Source organism: Oncorhynchus mykiss, chromosome 6 (genome assembly GCF_013265735.2).
Source record: "Oncorhynchus mykiss isolate Arlee chromosome 6, USDA_OmykA_1.1, whole genome shotgun sequence".
Classification (NCBI taxonomy): Eukaryota; Metazoa; Chordata; class Actinopteri; order Salmoniformes; family Salmonidae; genus Oncorhynchus; species Oncorhynchus mykiss.
In genome coordinates, this window is record NC_048570.1 from 31,061,388 (window position 1) to 31,083,290 (window position 21,903).

General features: G+C 42.7%; 1 protein-coding gene across 1 annotated transcript in view; it reads right to left on the reverse strand.

Annotated features, from left to right (window-relative positions):
* LOC110525730 (LIM domain kinase 2) overlaps positions 1-21,903 on the reverse strand; it is a 37,353-nt gene that overhangs the window by 2,850 nt on the left and 12,600 nt on the right. Inside the window, exons 2-15 of the mRNA XM_036979875.1 lie at positions 21,290-21,386; positions 15,216-15,351; positions 9,933-10,042; positions 9,331-9,519; positions 8,799-8,904; positions 8,022-8,236; positions 7,696-7,882; positions 5,739-5,825; positions 4,756-4,887; positions 3,953-4,009; positions 1,690-1,755; positions 755-932; positions 581-636; positions 219-376 (exon numbers count right to left, since the gene is read on the reverse strand). Coding sequence (XP_036835770.1) covers positions 219-376; positions 581-636; positions 755-932; positions 1,690-1,755; positions 3,953-4,009; positions 4,756-4,887; positions 5,739-5,825; positions 7,696-7,882; positions 8,022-8,236; positions 8,799-8,904; positions 9,331-9,519; positions 9,933-10,042; positions 15,216-15,351; positions 21,290-21,386 — 1,774 coding nt within the window. The remainder of the gene's footprint in view (positions 1-218; positions 377-580; positions 637-754; positions 933-1,689; positions 1,756-3,952; positions 4,010-4,755; positions 4,888-5,738; positions 5,826-7,695; positions 7,883-8,021; positions 8,237-8,798; positions 8,905-9,330; positions 9,520-9,932; positions 10,043-15,215; positions 15,352-21,289; positions 21,387-21,903) is intronic.

Consider the following 21,903-nt stretch of genomic DNA (forward strand, 5'->3'; position numbering starts at 1 on the left):
GTTACAACCAGGAATGTAGCTAGGCAGGCAGGTCAGGATGAGGGAGTGTCCCTGGGAAAGCAGCCTGAGCCTTTGAGCCTTCAATTACAGAATGTTTTGTAAACATGCCTACTATAGCTGTTGTCACTAGCATACAAATATAATCTAGATAATACAACAGATTCAACTGTAATACATTACTCAGAGTGAAAAGCCATAAGATACTGTATAAAACTCACCGGTTTTCAGGGATGAGGTCACAACAAGCCACAGCCAATGCAAAGAAAGCTTGTGGGCAGTCATCAGGAAGGAACTTCTCCATGAACTTGTCTACATTGAGGCCAAAGTCATAGGTCCTTGGAAGGCACTCTGGGTCGGCATTCACCTGCCCAATAATCTACAACAGAGACAGAGTTAAGAATGGATCCACACTCCAGATTACAGTATCTGACTAACACTGGACAAATCAAACTGATGAAAATTATACTGAAGCTATATTAGCCTAACTTTGAAGCACAAAATGTATCCTTCAATTCAACATACAGCTCATAGCCTAAAACTGTCAATATAAAAAGCAAGACTTTAAAAATGGCATTCTTACCTCACAAAGCACAATTCCAAAGGAGAAAATGTCCACCTTTTCATCATAGCGTTTACCTGAGGATGACAAAATAGAAAGACAATTAACTGACCAGCATAGAGTGAATAAAGACGTGTTGAAGTGACTGATCCGTGTGATCCACAGCTCCACGCTGGGTCCTCCTGCTCTGCTCACCGTTCAGCATCTCTGGAGCCATCCAGTAGGGGTTCCCCACCACTGTGTAGCGCTTCTTACGATCAATGCGCCTGAACACTCTTTTCTTATTGGCCAATTTCTCTGGGGGAGGGTGCTTGACCTTCTCCTCCACCATGAGCCGGGATAGGCCGAAGTCTGCCACCACCACTGTGTTGTCCTAAGGGAGGACAGAGGTCAGAAGTCAGAGGTCAAGAGCATATGTAGTGGCAATGTAATTAGTGGTAGGTGTTTTGTTCATACCTCAATCAATATGGGTCAACAATAAAATAAGATTGTTCAATGGATTTTGCTTGTTGTGTGTAAAGTCATTGACAAAAAAATAAAATAAATCACAATGCAATATGACCAGAAATGTGTATCAAATTTAAACAATGAGTTGTCTTCCTGTATATAATGTCACTGAACTGAGACAATTATACAGATGCCACCTCAATGGAAATAACAGACAAGACTCATTACACCTCATTGAGTGTTGCCATACAGTGAAAGATCTGTGAAGATCTATATAAGCCTGTACTTTACTACTTACACAACATGTTGTTGTAAATTGTGTTCGGCTGCTAGAATAGAACCTAGCTCTACCGGACCCTGGCCTGTATCGACAAGAACGCACTGGCTCAGTAACAGACTCCTGTCACAACAACAAAACATGCTCTAGAACACCCTGCCCCCAGGCTCATCTGAAACATTAACCTACGCCCAAGGTACATCTAGCTTTAACTGTTTAGGAGCCAAACACTTTGGTATAAGAGAGAAACAATGACTTCATGATTCATTTGAGATAATGAGTCTGGATTAGTATCTTTATGGTGTTTCTGTAAATTAAAATCAGGAAAATTGAAAGGGATCACTGCTCCTCTATACATCTATTTCCGAGTTTGCATGCAATGTACAATTCAGGACAGGTCACCTACCAGTTTCACCAGGCAGTTGTCAGAGTTAAGATCTCTATGGATGATGCTCATTGAATGCAAGTAGGCCTGAAATAAAGAAAAAACATGAGTCAAAACAAACCAATCATCCACAAAGGGAAGCAAACACGCCATATTAGAGACAGAAACCTCATCATTTGACAATTCCTTAAGTAGGAAAATCTAAATTTGTTTTTGTTGCCCCACATAGTTGTGTTTCTGTGGTGGAACTGTGGAAAAGGAAAGAAAATTAGGATTACTGTCAGCATTGAGCTGGTCTCCAGGGAAACATGCAGGCCCATGCCTGCCACTGTTGGCTAAGACAGACAGTAAGGTCTCTGGAGCATATGATTGGTCACTGCCCAGCCCCAACCACTCCAGTATGACCCAGATTTTAAAATATTGATGTCACAAATGTATCATTTGCACAGTTCTTTATTAAAATATGTAATTATTTATCACCTTGTGTAAAGGTGGGATATACACTACCGTTCAAAAGTTTGGGGTCACTTAGAAATGTCCTTGTATTTGAAGGACAAGCTATTTTTTTTGTTGTCCATTAAAACATCAAGTTGATCAGAAATACAGTGTAGACATTGTTAATGTTGTAGATTACTATTGTAGCTGGAAACAGCAGATTTTTAATGGAATATCTACATAGGCGTACAAAGGCCCATTATCATCAACCATCACTCCTGTGTTCCAATGGCACGTTGTGTAAACTAATCCAGGTTTATCATTTTAAAAGGCTAATTGATCATTAGAAAACCCTTTTGCAATTATGTTAGCACAAATGGACAAAATGTTTAGCTTTTCATTCAAAAACAATGACATTTCGAATTGAACCCAAACCTTTGAAATATGTATAGTATTTTGCAACAAAACATGATTATTTGTCTCTGAAACGAAACCGTCAAAGGCTAGATTTCAAACAAATACAGTGCCTTCAGAAAATATTCACACCCCTTGACTTTTTGATGTGCTGCAGCCTGAATTTAAAATGTATTAAATTAACGGGCCTCCTGGGTGGAGCAGTGGTTAAGGTGTGCCACCAGAGACTCTGGGTTCGCGCCCAGGCTCTGTCGTAACCGGCCGCGACCGGAAGGTCCGTGGGGGCGACGCACAATTGGCCTAGCGTCGCCCGGTTTAGGGTGGGTTTGGCCGGTAGGGATATCCTTGTCTCATCGCGCACCAGCGACTCCTGTGGCGGGCCGGGCACAGTGCACGCTAACCAAGGTTGCCAGGTGCACGGTGTTTCCTCCGACACATTGGTGCGGCTGGCTTCCGGGTTGGATTGTGTTGGGTTGTGTATCGGAAGACGCATGGCTTTCGACCTTCGTCTCTCCCGAGCTCGTACGGGAGTTGTAGCGATGAGACAAGATAGTAGCTACTAACAATTTGATACCACGAAATTGGGGAGAAAAAGGGGGTCAAATTCAAAAATATTTAATTAAAATGAATAAAATAAAAAATAAATAAAAAGTATTAAATTGAAATGTTGCGTCACTGGCCTACACACACGACACCTTAAGTCATATGGAATTATGTTAAGACATTCTTTTATAAAAAAAGAAATAGATTATATTATAATACATTTAAACTCTGTTACAGTTTAAAGACTGATCAGAGAAAACTGAGGCTGGATCAACAACATTGTAGTTACTCCACAATACTACCCTAAATGACAGAGTGAAAAGAAGGAAGCCTGTAGAACAGGGATCATCAACTAGATTCAGCCACGGGACAATTTTTGTTCTTGAGCGGATGGTCAAGGGCGTGTGAATACTTATGTAAATGAGATATTTCTGTATTTAATTTACAATAAATTTGCCAAAATTTCTAAAACATGTTTTCACTGTCATTATGGGGTGTTGTGGGGGGGGGAGGAAAGAAAATTAATTTAATACATTTTGAATTTAGGCTTTAACAACAAAATGTGGAATAGGTCAAGGGGTATGAATACTTTCTGAAGGCACTGTACATGTCTGTTATTTAACAACCTCATTCCTCATGATTAGATGGGGGGGGGGGGGGGGGGGGACTACTCTTTCATAACTTCTTTAAACATTAAAAGCTAGTTCACATAGCATTACATAGCATAGCATTTTGGAATTAAACACTTCAGGTACTGTACCTTTAAGTGCATTGTGTTAAACTACCACCATACATATTGGAGGCTAGTCCAGCTGAACAAAAAAGCAGACAGTGTCTATATGGACAGTGTTTTACCGCCAATGGTAAATATCCCTGGAAGGCACCAACTCACCATTCCAGAAGCAATACCTTTAGCGAAGCTGACCCTCTGCTCCCATGGAAACTGGTCCTATAACAACCCAGAGAAGAAAGAACTAAATGAATAGGTCTGCTGGTTGACATGCCAGCCAGCCCACCATTGAGCCAACAGCCTTTAGCTGAGGTCAGTGAGTCCCAGTCCCACACAGCACAGGCCCATAAAAGGAAAAGTTTGAATTTTATTTTACAACCAAATCAATTTTTTATGTAAATGGAATTTTAGGGTCCAAACACCTTTTTTTGCAATATCACTTGTTTTTGATAAACTTACCCCAAACAGTGACTCACTTCCTCACCCTTGTTGTGCAGTATGGGGGCCCTGAAATACGTCCTACAAGAAACGGCAAAACTCTCAGTATAGTGATGCAGGTCTTGAATAGAATGTTGCGGATAAAGTTAGGAATGACACAATTTCATGTGTATAACATCTAAAAGACCCGTATCAATATACTGAGAGCTTTGCTGTTTCCAAAAGGACGTATTTGGGTGTTTTTGGAACCCATGTACACATTTTTTACAGGCCCCTATACCGCACAACAAGAATGAGGAAGTGATTCGCTGTTTGGGGTAAGTAAATAAAAAATAAAAAGTCACCAAAAAGGTGTCTTAACCCTTCTATAACATACCATTTACAGAAAATATTTAGATTTGGTTGTAAAAAATGACTTCTCCTTTAAGGAAAACACTAACAGCAGACCCAAGGCCAACATTAATGCTATTTTGGAGGCGTGGGAGAGCATAAAGAGAGTGAAGTGAATTTAACTAGTTGAAACACACCATGTCTCTAATGAAATCCTTCAGTGTCCCTCCCTGGATAAACTCGGTTATTAAATTCAGCCTCTTGTCCTTGTATAGCACGCCGATGAACTTCAACACGTGGGGATGTTCCAGACTCCTCATCACTTTGACCTGGGGAGAAAGAAAGAAAGAGGTATGTTTTCAAGATATGTAACTTTCAAAAATACAGATATCATCCACCTATAACATATGCATCATACTGGGAGGATTTCTGTATTTTGAAAGTTACATATCTTGAAAACTTGATTGCTGACAAGCAAAACATTTTGGGACCATGTCAACAATGGACTAATGAAACAAACACCAAAATATAGTTTTTGGGTGGAGTTTTCCTTTAAAGCCCCCACCATGCAGTCTTTGTCATTTTATTTTCACTGTATGTTTATTAAAACCACTGGGTGTGTATATTTAACGAATATAACTCAGAAATATATTTTTTTCATTTATTTCCCTGAGCCTCCTTTGGCCCTTGAAATGCTCAGTCTGATCGTGTGGGCAACAGGAAAGAATTGTCAAGATATTTACATACACATCTCTGATTGGCTGATAGGATGGTCTAGAGCCCACCCCCTTACCCATATGTACAGGCATTGGTCTATTTATTATAAGCAGATCAAATTGTGACGACATGTGGGTCAAAAGTTCCATCCCACCAGATCATAATGAAACTGCAATTATTTTCTTCTTCCAAACAGCTCTCACACAAGGGCATTATCATCACTTTCACAATTACATTGTGTTTATCACCACAGTAATCAGTTTCCACATTGGAACTATTTTATCTTTGCAAAAAAATCACAAGCTTATTTTTTCCCTCTGAGGACTGGAGCAAATGCATACAAAAATAATAAGGCTGGCCTAAAGGAATCCATCTATGAAGCTAATACAGGGACATTTGGCAAGCTCTCATTTGTGGGTATAATAAATCACGGCCCAATGTATAACCAGATTAGTCTACTGACCTCCTTTAGAAAGGTCTTCTGGGTCTCCTCATCACAGCGAATCAGCTCCTTCATCACCATCACCTCACCAGTGGCTTTGTGGGTCACCTGTCAAATTGGAGAAAAACAAAACACTGACATCTGTGTAGATGTGAGAGAGTCATTTGTTTACTTGGATCCCTATTAGGTTTTGTGGAAGCAGCAGCTACTCCTAGGATCCACAAAAAAACAAAACATGACAATAAATCACATACACTGACAGACATGGACATTCACACACATTTAAAATACAAACTAAGCAAAAAAAAAAAAAGAAAAAAGTGTGTGTTAGAGTTTGTGTGTAGAATAAGGCTGTAATGTAACAAAATGTGGAAAAAGTCAAGGGGTCTGAATACTTTCTAAATGCACTGTATTTGCTGTTAGAGGAGCTTCCAATGGAGAACACTCTGGGTTCTATTAGAGAACTCTCCAACCATGGGGATGGCAGGGAAAGCCATAGCAAGTGAGTTTCTTCAATAACAATTTATGATCATTAACATCACTGCACTGAAATCTAACAGAGCTCCAACTATCAATTTCTTTTAACTAGGGTCAACTATCAATAACTTTTAACTACATTTCTTTTAACTAGACCCCATTTAGTCGACTGGCCGATTGTTTGGTCGATAGGCTGTTGATTGAGATTTGTTTAGTCGAGCAGTCACAAAAAGACAAAATCATGGCATACCTGTCTCAGTGGATGAATCCATTGCGGAGGCCACGGGCATGGAACATCACTAAGACAGGCATGCGTGCCGCGAGGGTATTTATTTGCCTTGGCACACCAAGCAAATTTAGAAAATAAGTGAAATTGCATTGGTTTTCCATAATTGGCTACTCCTTTGAACCTGACACCGTTTGTGAGAGTATTCCTTAGGCCTAGAGTATGTGTGAAGATAATGTGTAGGCCTATAATTTAAAATGTTGAGTCAAGAAGGGGAGTGTGGCTTTCAGATTGAACTAACAGACCTCTCGGTCGCAGCCGGTTACGACAGAGCCTGTGCGCGAACCCAGAGTCTCTGGTGGCGCAGCAGTACAGCGCCCTTAACCACTGCGCCACGCGGGAGGCCCTACCCAGGTGATAGTTGATACCATGTTTCACTTTCATTGCAGACAGGCAGGCAGAGTAGAGAGATTCATGCGATTGAAGAACATGAACAAACCTGCATGCGTAGCCAATTTGATTAAGTGGCTATTTATTTATTTATTTATTTATTTATATCAGGATATTTTATGCCTGCAATATTTGTATTGTTTTTTAAATTGGTTTTACCTCGTTGTCAAAATAACAAAAACACGTTATTATAACTGAAATTAAACGGTTCCACAAAAATTTGCATATGAAAATCATAACTGGCACGCAGATCAGAAACAATTGTGAGGGGGGGCTATTGATCTCTGGCTCCCTCAAGTCATTTGTGTCTTAATCATTTCATCAAACAGTGTGCTTAAAGCATCAGACAAGCGCAGTGCATAGTTGATTTTATTAAAACACACAGGGTGTGAATGTATGGAAAAATGCACATTTAAAAATGTAGACCAATCGATTGAGTCGAAAGAACAGATGACTCAATTGACCAATACGTTTTTTAGGTCGGGACAGCTGTTATCAGAGTCAGTGCAGTACACGTTGAGTGCCCTTCTCTATAAGCATGCTGAAATTCAGTAGTTAACTTGTTCTCTGAAAAATAGCATTGTATTTGGTCAAACAATTCTCTCCATCAGTTTACTAAGAACAGGCAGCCAACTGATTGGGTGGCTGTTAGAGGCAGCAAGGGGTGCTTTACTATTTTTAGGCAGTGGAATTACTTTAGCTTCCTTCTACGCCTGTGGACACATGCACTCCTTTAGGCTTTGGTTAAAGTTATAGCAAATAGGTATGGAAATACAGATTGAGATGTGTGTGGAAAAGAAGTTGATTTTTGAGTGAAAAGCTGACCTTGATAGCCTGGCCAAAGAAGCCCTTGCCCAGCACCTCTCCATGGATGAGGTCACAGGGGCGGAAGATGCGATGAGAGCAGCTGCTGGAGGAGCGCAGGGATTCAGAGCGCCCGATGTCCCGGGTCAAGATAGGGTGTTCCTTAGGGGAGGCTGGCCCAGGGGACTTACAGATGCTGTTGCTACGCCTTCCATTAACGGAGAGGAACAAAGGTCAGTAAGACATTGATCAGGTTCTACTGGAACAAATAAATAACTTTGTATCTCTTAATTTTTGCCCCAATGCTTAGACTCCCTCTCTCCCAAGGTTGGCTGGTTAAGCTGTACCTTAGAGACCTCCTCTTTAGGGTGGCATCATCCACCAGATCTGTCCTCTCCAGGACACTGTCAGAGGGCGAAGACAGGCGCATGCGGGAGGTGGCGGGGACCCCCAAGCGGTTGTGCGAGGACCCCAGTCTGAGCCTTTCTAACCGCTGCCTGACTGGATCATACTCTATGAGCAGATGCAGCGTCTGACTGGTCCGATGAATGAGGTCCTCCACCTGAAACATAAATCAATCAGAATACATAATCTGCTAGGCCAAAGTACTCTGACATAGTAACATGAGCAAGCAACACTATTGAGAGAGGTATTGGTATAAGGCCTATACAGAACACAGGATGGAATTAGAACTAGGCAGGGTTCCAATGAGAAAAGGATCCTGATTCCTGACAACGAAGAGCTATCAAATTGACTTAAACTACATGACTTGAATAAAGCCAAATAATTTAAAATTGGAATGCCCCTTGTTGCAAACAGGAAAGGTGGGAACTAAAATGTAATTAGTGAATGCACCATTGGAATGAACATGGTTGAGTGAGGTGTGTTGTGAGATTGTGTGTTGGAGTCCTTTCAGATGCCATCCTCTCCCAGCTAAAGAATGTTTAAATGAAGGCAGAATGAATGGAATGCAAAGATCACATGTTCCCGAAATCTATTTTAGAGTAACAAATACTTATGTAATAGTCACATTTTATACACCACTGGGTCACAACTGAATAGTCTGAATAGTTTCAATGTTTTATTATTCAGTGTACTGTCAAAAGCTGGATCCTGCAACTCACCTCTTCCTCCATCAGTGTTCCCACTGGAAGACCGTTGATCTCCAGGATCCGGTCACCAACATGGATGGCATTCCGAACTTCCGGGCTGATATGCATTCCTCTGACCCTGAGAGAAATACAGCACATAGCCATGTCAGTCTGGAGCACCAGTATCAGAATGAACTATGACTCCATATAGGTCTGTCAACGGAGAGCTGGTTCTGTTGACCAATCAGCAGTGAGCACCTGGACAATACAGAGGTGGGTGTGTCCGTCTGTCCACAACATCTAGTACATCTATCAGCTAATGAGACTCCTTTGCCTGACCTGGATCAAGACTATAATAAACACCAAAGTAAAGAGATGTGGGGTTTAACTATTAAATCCAGATTACATAATCGTATTAGTAATGTACACACATCAGGACTAATGCCCTGTTATTTCAGCAAACCTATAATCAGTTACAGAACCCGACTCACCCGGTCCCACTCAGGCCTAGATAGTGAAGGGTGTACAGATTCACTAGTTGTGTGTGACAGTTAAATCCACTCACTCTTTGACTTGAACGCTAGCGGAGCCGCTGGCAACGTCTCTTAGGACAGAGACAGAGAAGCCCCTCTTGCTGTTGGTGGCAGAGGGCATGGAGATGAGGGTGACCGTGTGGGGCAGAGAGTCCAGGGCCGAGTCGGCCGAACGCTTCTCCAGCACGGGGGCCAGGACTACCTGCTTATAGCACTTCCCACTACACCGAGAGGAGGAGAGAGGAGAGAAGAAACAAGGAATAAGGGGTATTGTTGTGGATAATTGTTTTTTAAGTTCTTACCAGTTCTTAAAGTATTCAAAAGTGTTCATCAGTGTTTAAACATCAAATTATTCTACTTTCAATAACATTTAATTGGAGAAAAATATGAAGAGAAGGAGAGAGCAGGAAGGAGGGGTATGCAGAGAGTCAGACTATAGAGGGGACTCTACAGTGTGACAGACGCACCAGATTCCTAAAAGATCAATCAGAGTGACGTTGACGGTTTGCAATAACAAACATCACATTCCCTAGTTGCCTCTATCAACATCTGACTTAACACCATACTTACAAACAGAATCTAAACAAATAAAACCAACAACTCTGTGAGCAGTAGATCGTAAAACAACCCTCACCAGTACAGCTTGGATCGCTCCACCAAGGCGTAGGTGTCTCTGTCCTCGATGACCACCTTGCAGCTCAGACATACAAAGCATTCTGGGTGATACTTGTATTCTCCAGCCACCTGGAAGAACAGATAAAGGTGAGTTTGTCTCCTGGCTTTGATCTTTCCCATGGTGTTCCAGGTCCAAGCAGAAAATTCTTCAGGGTGATCCTGCTGTGCTGAGCTGTGTTGTACACTATGTGGTGTTCTATATTGTCCTGTGTTGTGTGCTAGATGGTGTTGTGTGTGTGTGTGTTGTCCTCTCTTTGTGGCAGTAACACAGTCAGTAACAGCTGCTCCACTCTCAGCCTGTCTGGAATCTGCTATGATGTCATCTACCTCCCAGCTCCCAAGCCCTGCCTTTTCCAATCACAGCACACCTCTTGCTGACACTCTCACCCTCGCTAACTTTCCTCACACCCTTGCTTACTCATTCCCTTTTTATCTACAACTTACGCACTCCTAATCTGTTGGTCCTGCACTCATGCTAAATTAAACAACTTATCCACTATAGCTGTGAATTTCCAGGGACCACACAATATCACGATACGATATGCATTGTGCTTCTATATATTACACAATTTATCATGATTCAAAATGTATTGCGATTTGATACAGCGATTGAATTGCGATTCAATGTTCCAAACATATTGTTCACTATGTCTCTGCTGCAGAGGGACAATCGAGAGTCATAATAAAAACAAGTTTTGATAAGTCACGGGGGGAAAAAAGTGCTGAAAACATGTTACCTCAGCATTTAAGAAGAATGAGGCCAAGCTATAGAAGAAATACTGAAGTTTTAGCACAGGTACAGCCGACTAGCTAACGTCAACTACCTAGCAAAAACAACCTTTTTTTGAGGGGAGAATCAATATAATATCGTCAAAAATAAATTGTAAAAATTGCAAAACTCTACTGTATTGATTTTTTTTAACCTGATCCCCAGTATCCACCCTCTAAAGCAAGGAACAAGTACAAACAGGGGCTGTGCCATAGCAGAGGTTCCTGAGGTTATACAGTGCATTCGGAAAGTATTCAGACCCCTTTATTTTTCCCACATTTTGCTACGTTGCGGCCTAAAATGGATTAAATAAATAAAACATCCTCAACAATCTACACACAACCCCCCATAATGACAAAGCACAAACAGGTTTTTAGAAATCTTTGCAAATGTATTACAAATAACAAACAGAAAATACCTTATTTACATAAGTATTCAGACCCTTTGCTATGAGACTCGAAATTGAGCTCAGGTGCATCCTGTTTCCATTGATCATCCTTGAGATGTTTCTACAAATTGATTGGAGTCCACCTGTGGTAAATTCAATTGATTGGACATGATTTGGAAAGGCACACACCTGTCTATATAAGGTCCCACAGCTGACAGTGCATGTCAGAGCAAAAACCAAACTATCAGGTCGAAGGAATTGTCCATAGCGCTCCGAGACAAGAATGTGTCGAGGCACAGATCTGGGAAGGGTACCAAACAATTTCTGCAGCATTGAAGGTCCAAGAACACAGTGGCCTCCATCAATCTTAAATGGAAGAAGTTTGGAACCACCAAGACTCTTCCTAGATGTGGCTACTGGCCAAACTGAGCAATCGGGGGAGAAGGTCCTTGGTCAGGGAGGTGCCAAAGAACCCGATGGTCACTCTGTCAGAGCTCCAGAGTTCCTCTGTGGAGATGGGAGAACCTTCCAGAAGGACAACCATCTCTGCAGAACTCCACCTATCAGGCCTTTATGGTAGAATGGCCAGACGGAAGCCACTCCTCAGTAAAAGGCACATGAAAGCCCGCTTGGAGTTTGCCAAAAGGTGGTGGTGACAGCATCCTGCTGTGGAGATGTTTTTTGGAGGCAGGGACTGGGAGACTAGTCAGGATCGAGGGAAGGATGAACGGTGCAAAATACAGAGAGATCCTTGATAAAGTCCTGAGCACTCCGGAGCAGCTTCTCAGACTGGTGCGAAGGTTCACCTTCCAACAGGACAATGACCCAAAAACACACAGCCAAGACAATGCAAGAGTTGCTTCGGGACAAGTCTCTGAATATCCATGAGTGGCCAGCCAGAGCGCAGACTTGTCTCTCCAGAGATGTTCGATGGGGTTCCTGAAAATAGCTGTGCAGCAACTCTCCCCATCCAACCTAAGTGCTTGAGAGGATCTGCAGAAGAATGGGAGAAACTCCCCAAATACAGGTGTGCCAAGCATGTAGGGTCATACCCAAGAAGACTTGGGGCTGTAAACGCTGCCAAAAGGTGCTTCAATAAAGTACTGAGTTAAGGGTCTGAATACTTATGTAAATATGATCCGTTTTTAAATTTTTAATACATTTACAAACATTTCTAAAAACCTGTTTTTGCTTTGTCATTATAGCGTATTTTGTGTAGATTGGGGGGGGGGACGGGGACGGACGGGACAATTGAATCCATATTAGAATAAGCCTGTAACAACAAAAAACGTGGAAAAAGTCAAGGGGTCTGAATATTTCCCAAATGCACTGTAGCGTTTGGCCAGTGACTGAAAGATCGCTCGTTCGAATACCCAAGTCGACAAGGTGAAAAATCTGTTGATGTGCCCTTATGCAAGGCACTTATCCCCAATTTGCTCCAGGGGCACTGTGCTACTATGGCTGACCCTGTAAAATAACACATTTCACTGCAATTTTCTGGTGTATGTGACAATAAAACCTCAACCGCTCCCCCCCAATTCTTTATTTTTAAGGCTGGGCAGGCAGCTGGAAAACCTAAATATGAGGCCTGGAGAGTGTGGGGAGATAATCTACAGTATTAAGACTTCCAGGGGAGTCTTACGACTGTTGTGCCAAGACGCAAGCTCTTCCCCAGATGAATTCAAAGAGGGATAACTTATAAGGAATGTGAAGATATTAATGAAAACCTGTAGTCTTTGAAGTAGGATAACCTTTTCCATTACCCCCCTGCTGTTCATTGTATGCTGCTATGAGTAAGACTGTTGGGAAAGGATATTGTTGCCGTTGCAGGCAGCAGTGAGATTAGGCTGGGTGATGTAAGCCATGTGTGCATCTGTGGCTGTGCCTCCCACCCTCCAGGCTGGAGCATTACCACACTGACCCCAGTCAGAAACAGCCTGAAGGACACACATGGCTGTGTCATAGTCCATAGGTGGCTGTGTGTGTGCAGGCTCTCTCAGAGGGGAGGCTAGGCTGGTGTGCATTTGTGTGTGTGTGTGTGTGTGTGTATGACCAACATGACTCCAGAGGAAATGTCTCTTACACAACACACTTGAGTTCATTTTCCCATCTCATCCAAATAAAAGGGAACAAAAAGAAGGATCTTACAACGTGTCAGATTTACAACGTGTCAGAACTGTGAAACGTGTTTTACAGTAAGCAAAACTGAAGAAAACAAATGTCATGCCACGCACTCCTAATTAGGAGAACTGAATGCAGTTTTGTGCCGTAACCTGCCCATCAAACACACAACGGTCATAAGTAGCGGCCTGCTCCACACTGCTCTCCTCTCCTGAAAGACCCAACAGCCATACGATTTTACGCCGTGTTGGTTCGGCTGCTATGTAAGAGAAGCCTGCCAATTCAACTCTGCCAGAAATACTTGGCATCTCGCTTTCAGAGCCAATGTGGCCAAGAACAAATAGAAAGGCCCATTGTGTGTTTTGCTTACTGGCAAACTTCTTGCTCTAAAAAAAGAATCATTTTGGGACCCCCCTTTAATCCAGTTGAAGAGAAAGCATCCTTTTGTGACCAGCAATTGTTTGTGCCAGCAGCAGTTTAATTTAGACCTGATTTAAATTGGGCCAATAACACTGTTAAAATGAAGTTCCACAGCACTCCAACCCCATGCATGAGGCATGGGCATTCCATAGCACTGATGAAACAACAAGAAAGCTAACCGATATCCAGCCTTCAGTGACTCTTCCATATCATAACCATGAGCTCATGGTCTAATCCTGTAAGATAAACATAGATTTGACAAATGCAGTCGACCATAACCATTCTAACCTTCCCTTAATAACAGATAGTCGATCTTTCAAAAACCATCCCCAATAAACAGTGTGGTGGTCTGGTGGTGCAGTGTGCGTAGTATCCATTGCCTTTCCACCGCAGTGGACCGAATCAGGTGATGGACTGGCTCCAAAATCACTCCATGTTCTCGGTTTTCACCCCAAAGATTGTGCTGGAGGAAGTGAACTGTGGAGACTATACAGAGACCAGAGCAGGGCCATGATGGGGGACCTAACTAATACACACATTGTGATGGGGAACCTAACTTCCACAGATTCAGAGAGAAGGTTCAGGTCCAGTCGGCTATCTTTCAAAGCAACCAGGATGCAAAGTATGGCTGCTCTGTGTGGGTGATTACTTGTTGAGCCATAGCCCAGCCCCCATGACCTCTTCTGTACATAAGTATTGACCTCAATCACCAAGGAGATGTTTGTTACAACACAGATGAGGGGCAAGGGGACAGGGGTAAAGCTGACCATTCCATCATTTGTGTACATAGAGGAAAAACAGATCCTATTAGTCCACAACCCCCTGAACTCACATCAAAAGAACAGTGATTCACTGTGAACTGGTGTTACTTGAGTATGGCCCTACACATCTAACCTCTGAATACAATGGTAACCTTGACAGTGAATTATTATTCAAATATTATATTAAATGTACAGCTTTGTCATTGCCTGGACACAACCCTTAGCCGTGGTATATTGGCCATATACCACAAACCCCCGAGGTGCCTTATTGCTATTATAAACTGGATACCAACGTAATTAGAGCAGTAAAAATAAAAGCTGTGTCATACCCGTGGTATACGGTCTGATATACCACGGCTGTCAGCCAAATCAGCATTCAGGGCTCGAACCACCCAGTTTATAATTAAGCAATAAGGCACAAGGGGGTGTGGCATATGGCCAATATACCACGGCTAAGGGTTGTTCTTAGGCACAACGCATTGCGGAGTGCCTGGATACAGCCCTTAGCCACGGTACATTGGCCATATACCACACCCCTTGTGCCTTATTGCTATTATAAACTGGTTAACAACGTAATAAAATGTTTTGTCATACCCGGGGTATATGGTCTGACATACCAGGGCTGGAACCACACAGTTAATAGCGGTTCTTCGCCAACACTGTCCTCTTCATGTTCCATGAGATCCAAGTGAACCAAGCTAGAAGCCTACTGCATCATAATATCTGATACGCTGGATCCTGGGCCAACCAGGGTTCATCTTGATTTCACACGGGGCAACTTACCATGGCAGGTCCAATCATGAGCAGAGAACAGCCGTGACACAGCTCCCCAAACTTCTCCCAGTAGTGTTTACGGCAGTACAGCTTGCCATTCTTCTCATAGTACCAGTTGGTCAGGTGGTCACAGCATTCCGAGCACCTGTGGATGGGAAAACACACTTCATGACCTCTGCAGGAAATGAAGGGAGTAGAGTGGACAGACAAATCCTTTCAGTGGAGACCATATCAAGCGTAAAGCAATCTGTTTCAAGGCCATTCAAAGGAGACTCACTACAAAGCCTGGGTGCATCATTTCAAAGACAAGTTGACAATCTCAAAGGCTTGTGTTAGATTCCTGAAAGATTCCAATTGAGCAGAGAGTCCACTCTCAAACAATGAAGGAGTCTGTGAGCGTTCACGTATTGACTGAGCTGAGAGATTTGACATACACATATAGAAACAAATAAACAAGACACAAAGCTAGAGCAGAAATGCCTTGCAAAAGACCCTGAAAGAAAACAGCATTTGACAAAGACAAATATGCTTAGTGTGCGATCGAAGTCAGGTAACATTGGAAATAGTTTAACCAACGCCCAAACAGTTAACCAGACCTGTCTGTAAAATTTCCCTCAACCAAACCTCAACCAACAAAGTGAGTGTGGAGGTGAAAGTATGCTTTAATGAGAGGAACTGGCACATTAGACACAGTGCAGCAGAAGCCATTCATCGTGTGAGAAATTACACTGGTGAACATAATACTTTCCACTCCCATGTTGCACTGGAGTGCAGCGGTTGCTTCAGGCCTTTCTTTAGAAGGACGGTATGTACTCGTCTCTGATCGTCAGGTACGATGAAGAAGTAGGCTACCTTGTTCCTGAGACATGTCACGCCTCATTGGTGTGCTCCAGCACAAGGTGGGCAACACTGAGAACAGGGTGACTAGTGACTACACACACACAGTGTCTACCGGAGGGATGTGGTTTCAGAGAAGAATGAAGCGATAAGCAGTAGACGGTGGGAAACAATGGTCATTAACCTGGTACTAAATACCAGCAACCAACACCAAACACTGCCCTCCCCGTCCACAGCCACATTCCAGCATCTTAATGTGTTCCAGATGTTTCTGCAGCACCTTTCTGACAGAAACCCGGACAACCATCTACAGCCCGGTGAAGGGGTATCAACTTAAATTGTGGTTAATACAATGATTAGACCAATGATCCTGCCATGCCACTACTCAAGAGCGGATTGATCCACATCCTTGACTGGAGTGAAACTTGGCAAATCAGGCAGAAAAGTATGGCTCGGACTTAGTCACGAAACGTTCAGAGTTAGGAATGCTGAAGTTGCAGAGAGAGCACCTTCAGGCTATGAGCGCACCTTCCCAAAGTTTCACAGGTTATGCAAAATGGTGGCACCAGGTTAAGCTGTGTCAGGCACACAATCAATTCTACACCTCTGTCAAAGAGATGAAGCCACTAAACTGGCAACCCACTTCCACAGACAGCTCCCTGTGAAGAAGAGTTTGCCAGTTCTGCATACTGACTGATATTCATATGGAGAACAGTCGGTGCACTGGCAACAGACAAACACTGAGGTAACAGTTAACAAATATGCCAACCACCTGCCGGTCTGGGGATTTGCTGTAGTTTTGCCCACTGCTGGCCTGGGTCTGTGGATCACAGTGATCTCTGAACCCTGCAGTAGAGCTAATCCCAATTGATCAGCCTTTGGAGAGACAATCCACTCCTGGAGATTAGGAAAGTCAATTCCCTTTTACAATGGTTCATTCTTTAACACAATGTTTATTACTGGGTAAACCTTATAGAGGTGGTTAATAGCTTCTGGTACATTGTGTGAGGAAATGCAGACCACACACAGAAATGAAAGCAAGAATAGGTAAGCAGGAATAGAGTGAAAAGGAGGTTTCCGGGCCTTCCTGTGCACAGAGGGATTATGTGGAAAAGCAGAGGTGGTCTGAAAGGCTGTCCAGATAAAGATCAACATTCTGACAGAATGTTGACGAGACAATACGCCCCGGTTACAAAACGAGACTAAACAAGTGACAAAAAAAAGGAAGTGCATTTTAAAAACACTAGTCTTTTCCCTCCTCTATACTCTCCTCTGTGAGCAACAGTTTAGTCTGCTAGCCAATCTGTGGTCAGTAGTAGTGTCCTACTGTATGTGATAGTAAACCTGCATATTGCCTGTGCACTCATGGCTGTCTGTTTGCTAGGCATGCACTGTATGAGTGTTTTTATAACAGTCACGGAAACAGACAGAAACAGAAGGCAACGCCGAACTACACTGACAAACACGCACGCGACAAGTGTGAAGAATGTCGTGCCTTGGACAGACGAGTCTCACAGGGGCTCCAGGTATGCTGCAGGGAAAACAACTTTCACTGTAAAACTGAACAAAGTAACCTTGGCTGGTCCCTGTTGAGTCACTGTGTCCTCCCTCCCTGTCATTGCAAAACAACCCAATACCTCATGACAAACATTGTTTTTTGTCAATGCCAGTGTAGGGGATGACAGATAACTGAAGATTACACAGTCATGTCCCTGAAGAAATAATCATTGTTTTGGTCTTTAGACCATCTGACCTTACAAACACCTCAATCAGCAGAGTAAACAACACGGGTGCCATTTCTTATCCAAGAAGGGAAAAAAAAGAAGAGAAACATCTGTCTCAGGTGAGAGGAAGGACTGGTCCTCCAACAATGCTATGAACAAACACCAATGGGCAAACATTACTTATTCCATTTCCTCAATTCCACTATACCTGTGGAAGGCCAACTTTAATGCCTTTTGTTGTAGTGTACTAGAGTCCATACTTAAGTTTTCTATGATGAAAACGGACACTAAGCACTAGGCCTATGGGGAAGCAGAGTCGTAGTAATGCAAACAAGAAACACTACTTCAAGATGCCATAACACGGAACTTAACCTGAAACCTCTCAAACTTTAGCATATGTATTAATGGACTGCATGTACAACTGTCAATGTTAGCCAACTAAGATCCGATTTAATAACAACATATCAAGAACACAATAGCACACATTGCAATCATGGTTGGTATTGGTCAATGCAGGTCTGGCTGTTATCAAGGGACTCATGAGTAACCAAACCAAAGCAAACCAGCCAGAGCAGTGGCTAAGTGAAAGCACATTTTCATTTCAGAAGGCAACCAATGTGAACAGAGAGTAAAAGTTCAAGTCAAACACATCAACGTTACATGATTGGACCCAACAGACAATTAACAAGGGGAAAGTACTATCATTATGACTTGAGCCAGAAGGCTTCACCTCTTTTAGAGGACTAACATCGACTCATAAAGGACAGTCCTTTGGGACAACCCAAAATCTAGTTTTCCCTGGGAAAAACAAAGGACTCTGTGCAGTGTCGGGAGCAGCCGACCCACGACTCTGAATCGCTGTCTAGGAATGCGGCAGCGGGGCACACACTGTCTAGTCTAGTCTTTACCTATACATTCGCCTGAATGTCAGCTTTACTGGAACAGGGATAACGTCAGCCTTTCACAATGCTGCACAACTTGGGGGAGGTGCAGGACTGTGTACACAATAGAACAGAGCAGGGGGTAACATGGAAAAGGAAACTACTGTAGTTGCTTTAAAGTTAGACAATGTCCCACACGGAGAGTGAAAGGAATTGTGTACTCCAAGGACGAAATTTGTGTACAACATTTTACAAAAACAGGACTTTGGTCATCTCAAAGTACCAGAAAATGGGCAGATTTGGGGCCAGGGGGTCTGACTGCTGAGGGCTAAACTCCAGCACACTTGGCTGAGCGTCAGTACGGTAGTCTGGCTCGATGGCAGTTTTTCCCAAAGCAGATGCTCCATCTAAAGTGTTAATTTCATAGAAAATGACTGAGGTGGTCTTGGGCAGGAACAGAGAAGGATGAGGGGGAGAGAGAGAGAGAGACAAAGGGGCAATTCCACGGTAACAGAATGACGCAGAGACTGATTTTTCTATTTAAAAGGTTTGGACATCACAGTACAGCAGAGTACAGCACAGCAGAGTAAAGTATCGTTCAGTACAGTAAAATATACAGTACTCTAGTGTGCTCTACTGTACTAAACTCTACAGTATTGTACTAACCGATACACCACTCTTCACTGTACAGTACTATACTCTACTTTTCTTTACAAACTTGTGAAACAGTCTATGCCTGGTTCAGATTTGGACTGACCAAATTGCAACTTCTCAGCGTCCATGGACGTCCGGTGTCGGTCAGAGCTTAGCAGGTGAGAGGGCTGGTTACAGTAAATGGAAAGAGAGGAGGCTCATGGGTAGGTGTCAGTGATATTAACAAGAGAGAGGGGAGAGGGAGAGAGAGTTACCGATTTAGTAACAGAACGACTCATTTTAAATCATAAACCAAATTGTATCAGTAAAATCAATAACTAATTAGTAGGTCTACCTTGTTACTTCTGTGAACTTCCATTATCCTCCCTTTTCACGAGGGAGAGAAATGTGAAATTTGACTTTTTGCTAGATGTTTTCTCAGACCCCTTTTCCATATGTTAGACCAGAAATCAAAGCCTTTACATAATCAAGATTTTTAGTATGGAAAATGGTTGAACAATGTATATGCCTTAATAGACTCTTAGCTTTTATTATTCACCAAATTGGATGAACTTCGCATGTTAAGTTCTCATGGTGCTTTTTACATGGAAATGCCCAGACACAGACTGACAGCGAGAGAGTGAGAATTGCACAGCTGTATCAAGGACTTGGCTTTTGAACTGACACAAGGTTCCGTGGTTCTATAAAAGAGCCATTATATAAATAGAGAAAGAGACCCAAATCCTGGGTTATATAAGGACACTGTTGCTGAAAAGCTTTGTTTGAAATTTGAGTGCTTGGGCTAAGGAACACACAGATTTCAAGCCCCTTCTACCCAATGGAGACTACTGAAATGATATGACGTGAATTTGGCGTCCTCTTAGGCTATATTCCTAATTCATTTATTATATTCAGGGGGAATTCAGAGCTCTAGAAAAACAGCTCTACTTTATTCAGTTCCATTCAACTATTCATCAGTTCTATTCTTTCATTCGTGTTACGCCACGTTGTGTGCTGGATGGGCACAGTGAGTGTCAGAAATACACTCCCTCTCCGGATTATATGAACAGAGCTGCTGTGACTCTGCCCTCAATCCCAACTTCCCATTCCACAAAAACGCTGTGGGGCGAATCATCATCTAGACCATGACTCTTGGACTGCTTATCTAACTGAAGCACCATCATCATATCTATACATTCTCTTCTGGGAAAAGAAAACCTGAGTGATCGTATTTCACAAAGAGAGCTTTGGGAGCTAAAAATTGTTTTTGTTTGAGCATCTGTACATAGGTCCTACCATATTGACCTCTGTTCAGCCCAAGTCTAGAGGGTTATCACTGGGGGCCAGTGACCGGAGAATGCCAGACAGTCTCAATCCTGACAATGACTAAGCCACAGGACGAAGAGAAACTGCCAGGGCCAAAGTCCACAAGGCCGGAGAGAGAGGTGGGGGGATTCTCTGTCCCTGTGACCCATGCAAATTCATGTGCGAGTAATGCCTCATGTCTATTATTTTCCACCTTTAAAAAGGCAAAAGGATAACAAATAGCTACCACCTTAAAGTTGTTAACTTGTTGTACCAACTTCTAATTACAATGGTTTGAAGAAAAAAAGTAGAATGGTGGTATTCAGCAAATGGGATTTGAGTGACTAGATTTTCAATAAGTACTGTAATGGAGTTCTGCGTTACTGTAGAATAGTTTGAACACTGAACAGAGACATTCCTGCCGAAAATGATAAAACATTTCACAGGACAGGTAGAATTCTATAGGACTACCCACAAGTCCATTTCTAAACATGTGCATACAGTTTCACCCCAAAGAATCCCTGAAATTGTCAAAAGCTGTATGTTGACCAGCAAAACAGTCCATTGTTGACGTCAATGCTGCTTATTTAATGTCAAAACAGTTCTAATGCGTAGTGCAAACAGCACGTGATTCCTACAATAAATGGTCAATTAAATAAAACCGTGAATATAACTGAAATCCACATTTAAAAGTATGACTTACTGAAAACAGGTATTGTGCCAAGTTCCTTGCAGAACCTTCACATTGAATGCATCTTGAATCACTCCTCCGCAACCCGCACAGTGGCGTCCATGTGTACCTGTAGGGTTCAAGGATTTCGTTAAAGGAAAAGCATACTCTATCCATCCATAAAAGTCATATCACATTAGCTACGAATTTCTGAATATGTTTTGTTGACTGAACAAAGGTGTGGCTCATACATGTGAGTCATGATGTTGATATGAGCCATTTCCCCTCAGGAGGCTGAAAATAATTGTCATGGGCCCTTAGATCCTCAAAAAGTTCTACAGCTGCACCATTGAGAGCATCTTGACTGGCTGCATCACCGCTCGGTATGGCAACTGCTTGACATTTGACCTCAAGGCACTACAGAGGGTAGTGCGTACGGCACAGTACATCACTGGGGCAGCGCTCCCTGCCATCCAGGAATTCTATACCAGGTGGTTTCAGAGGAAGGCCTTTAAAAATTGTCAAAGACTCTAGCCAACCAAGTCATAGACTGTTTTGCTACTACACAGCAAGCGGTACTGATGAAGTCTGGAACCAAAAGGACCCCTGAACCCCCAAGCAATAACACTTAAATAGTTAGCTACACG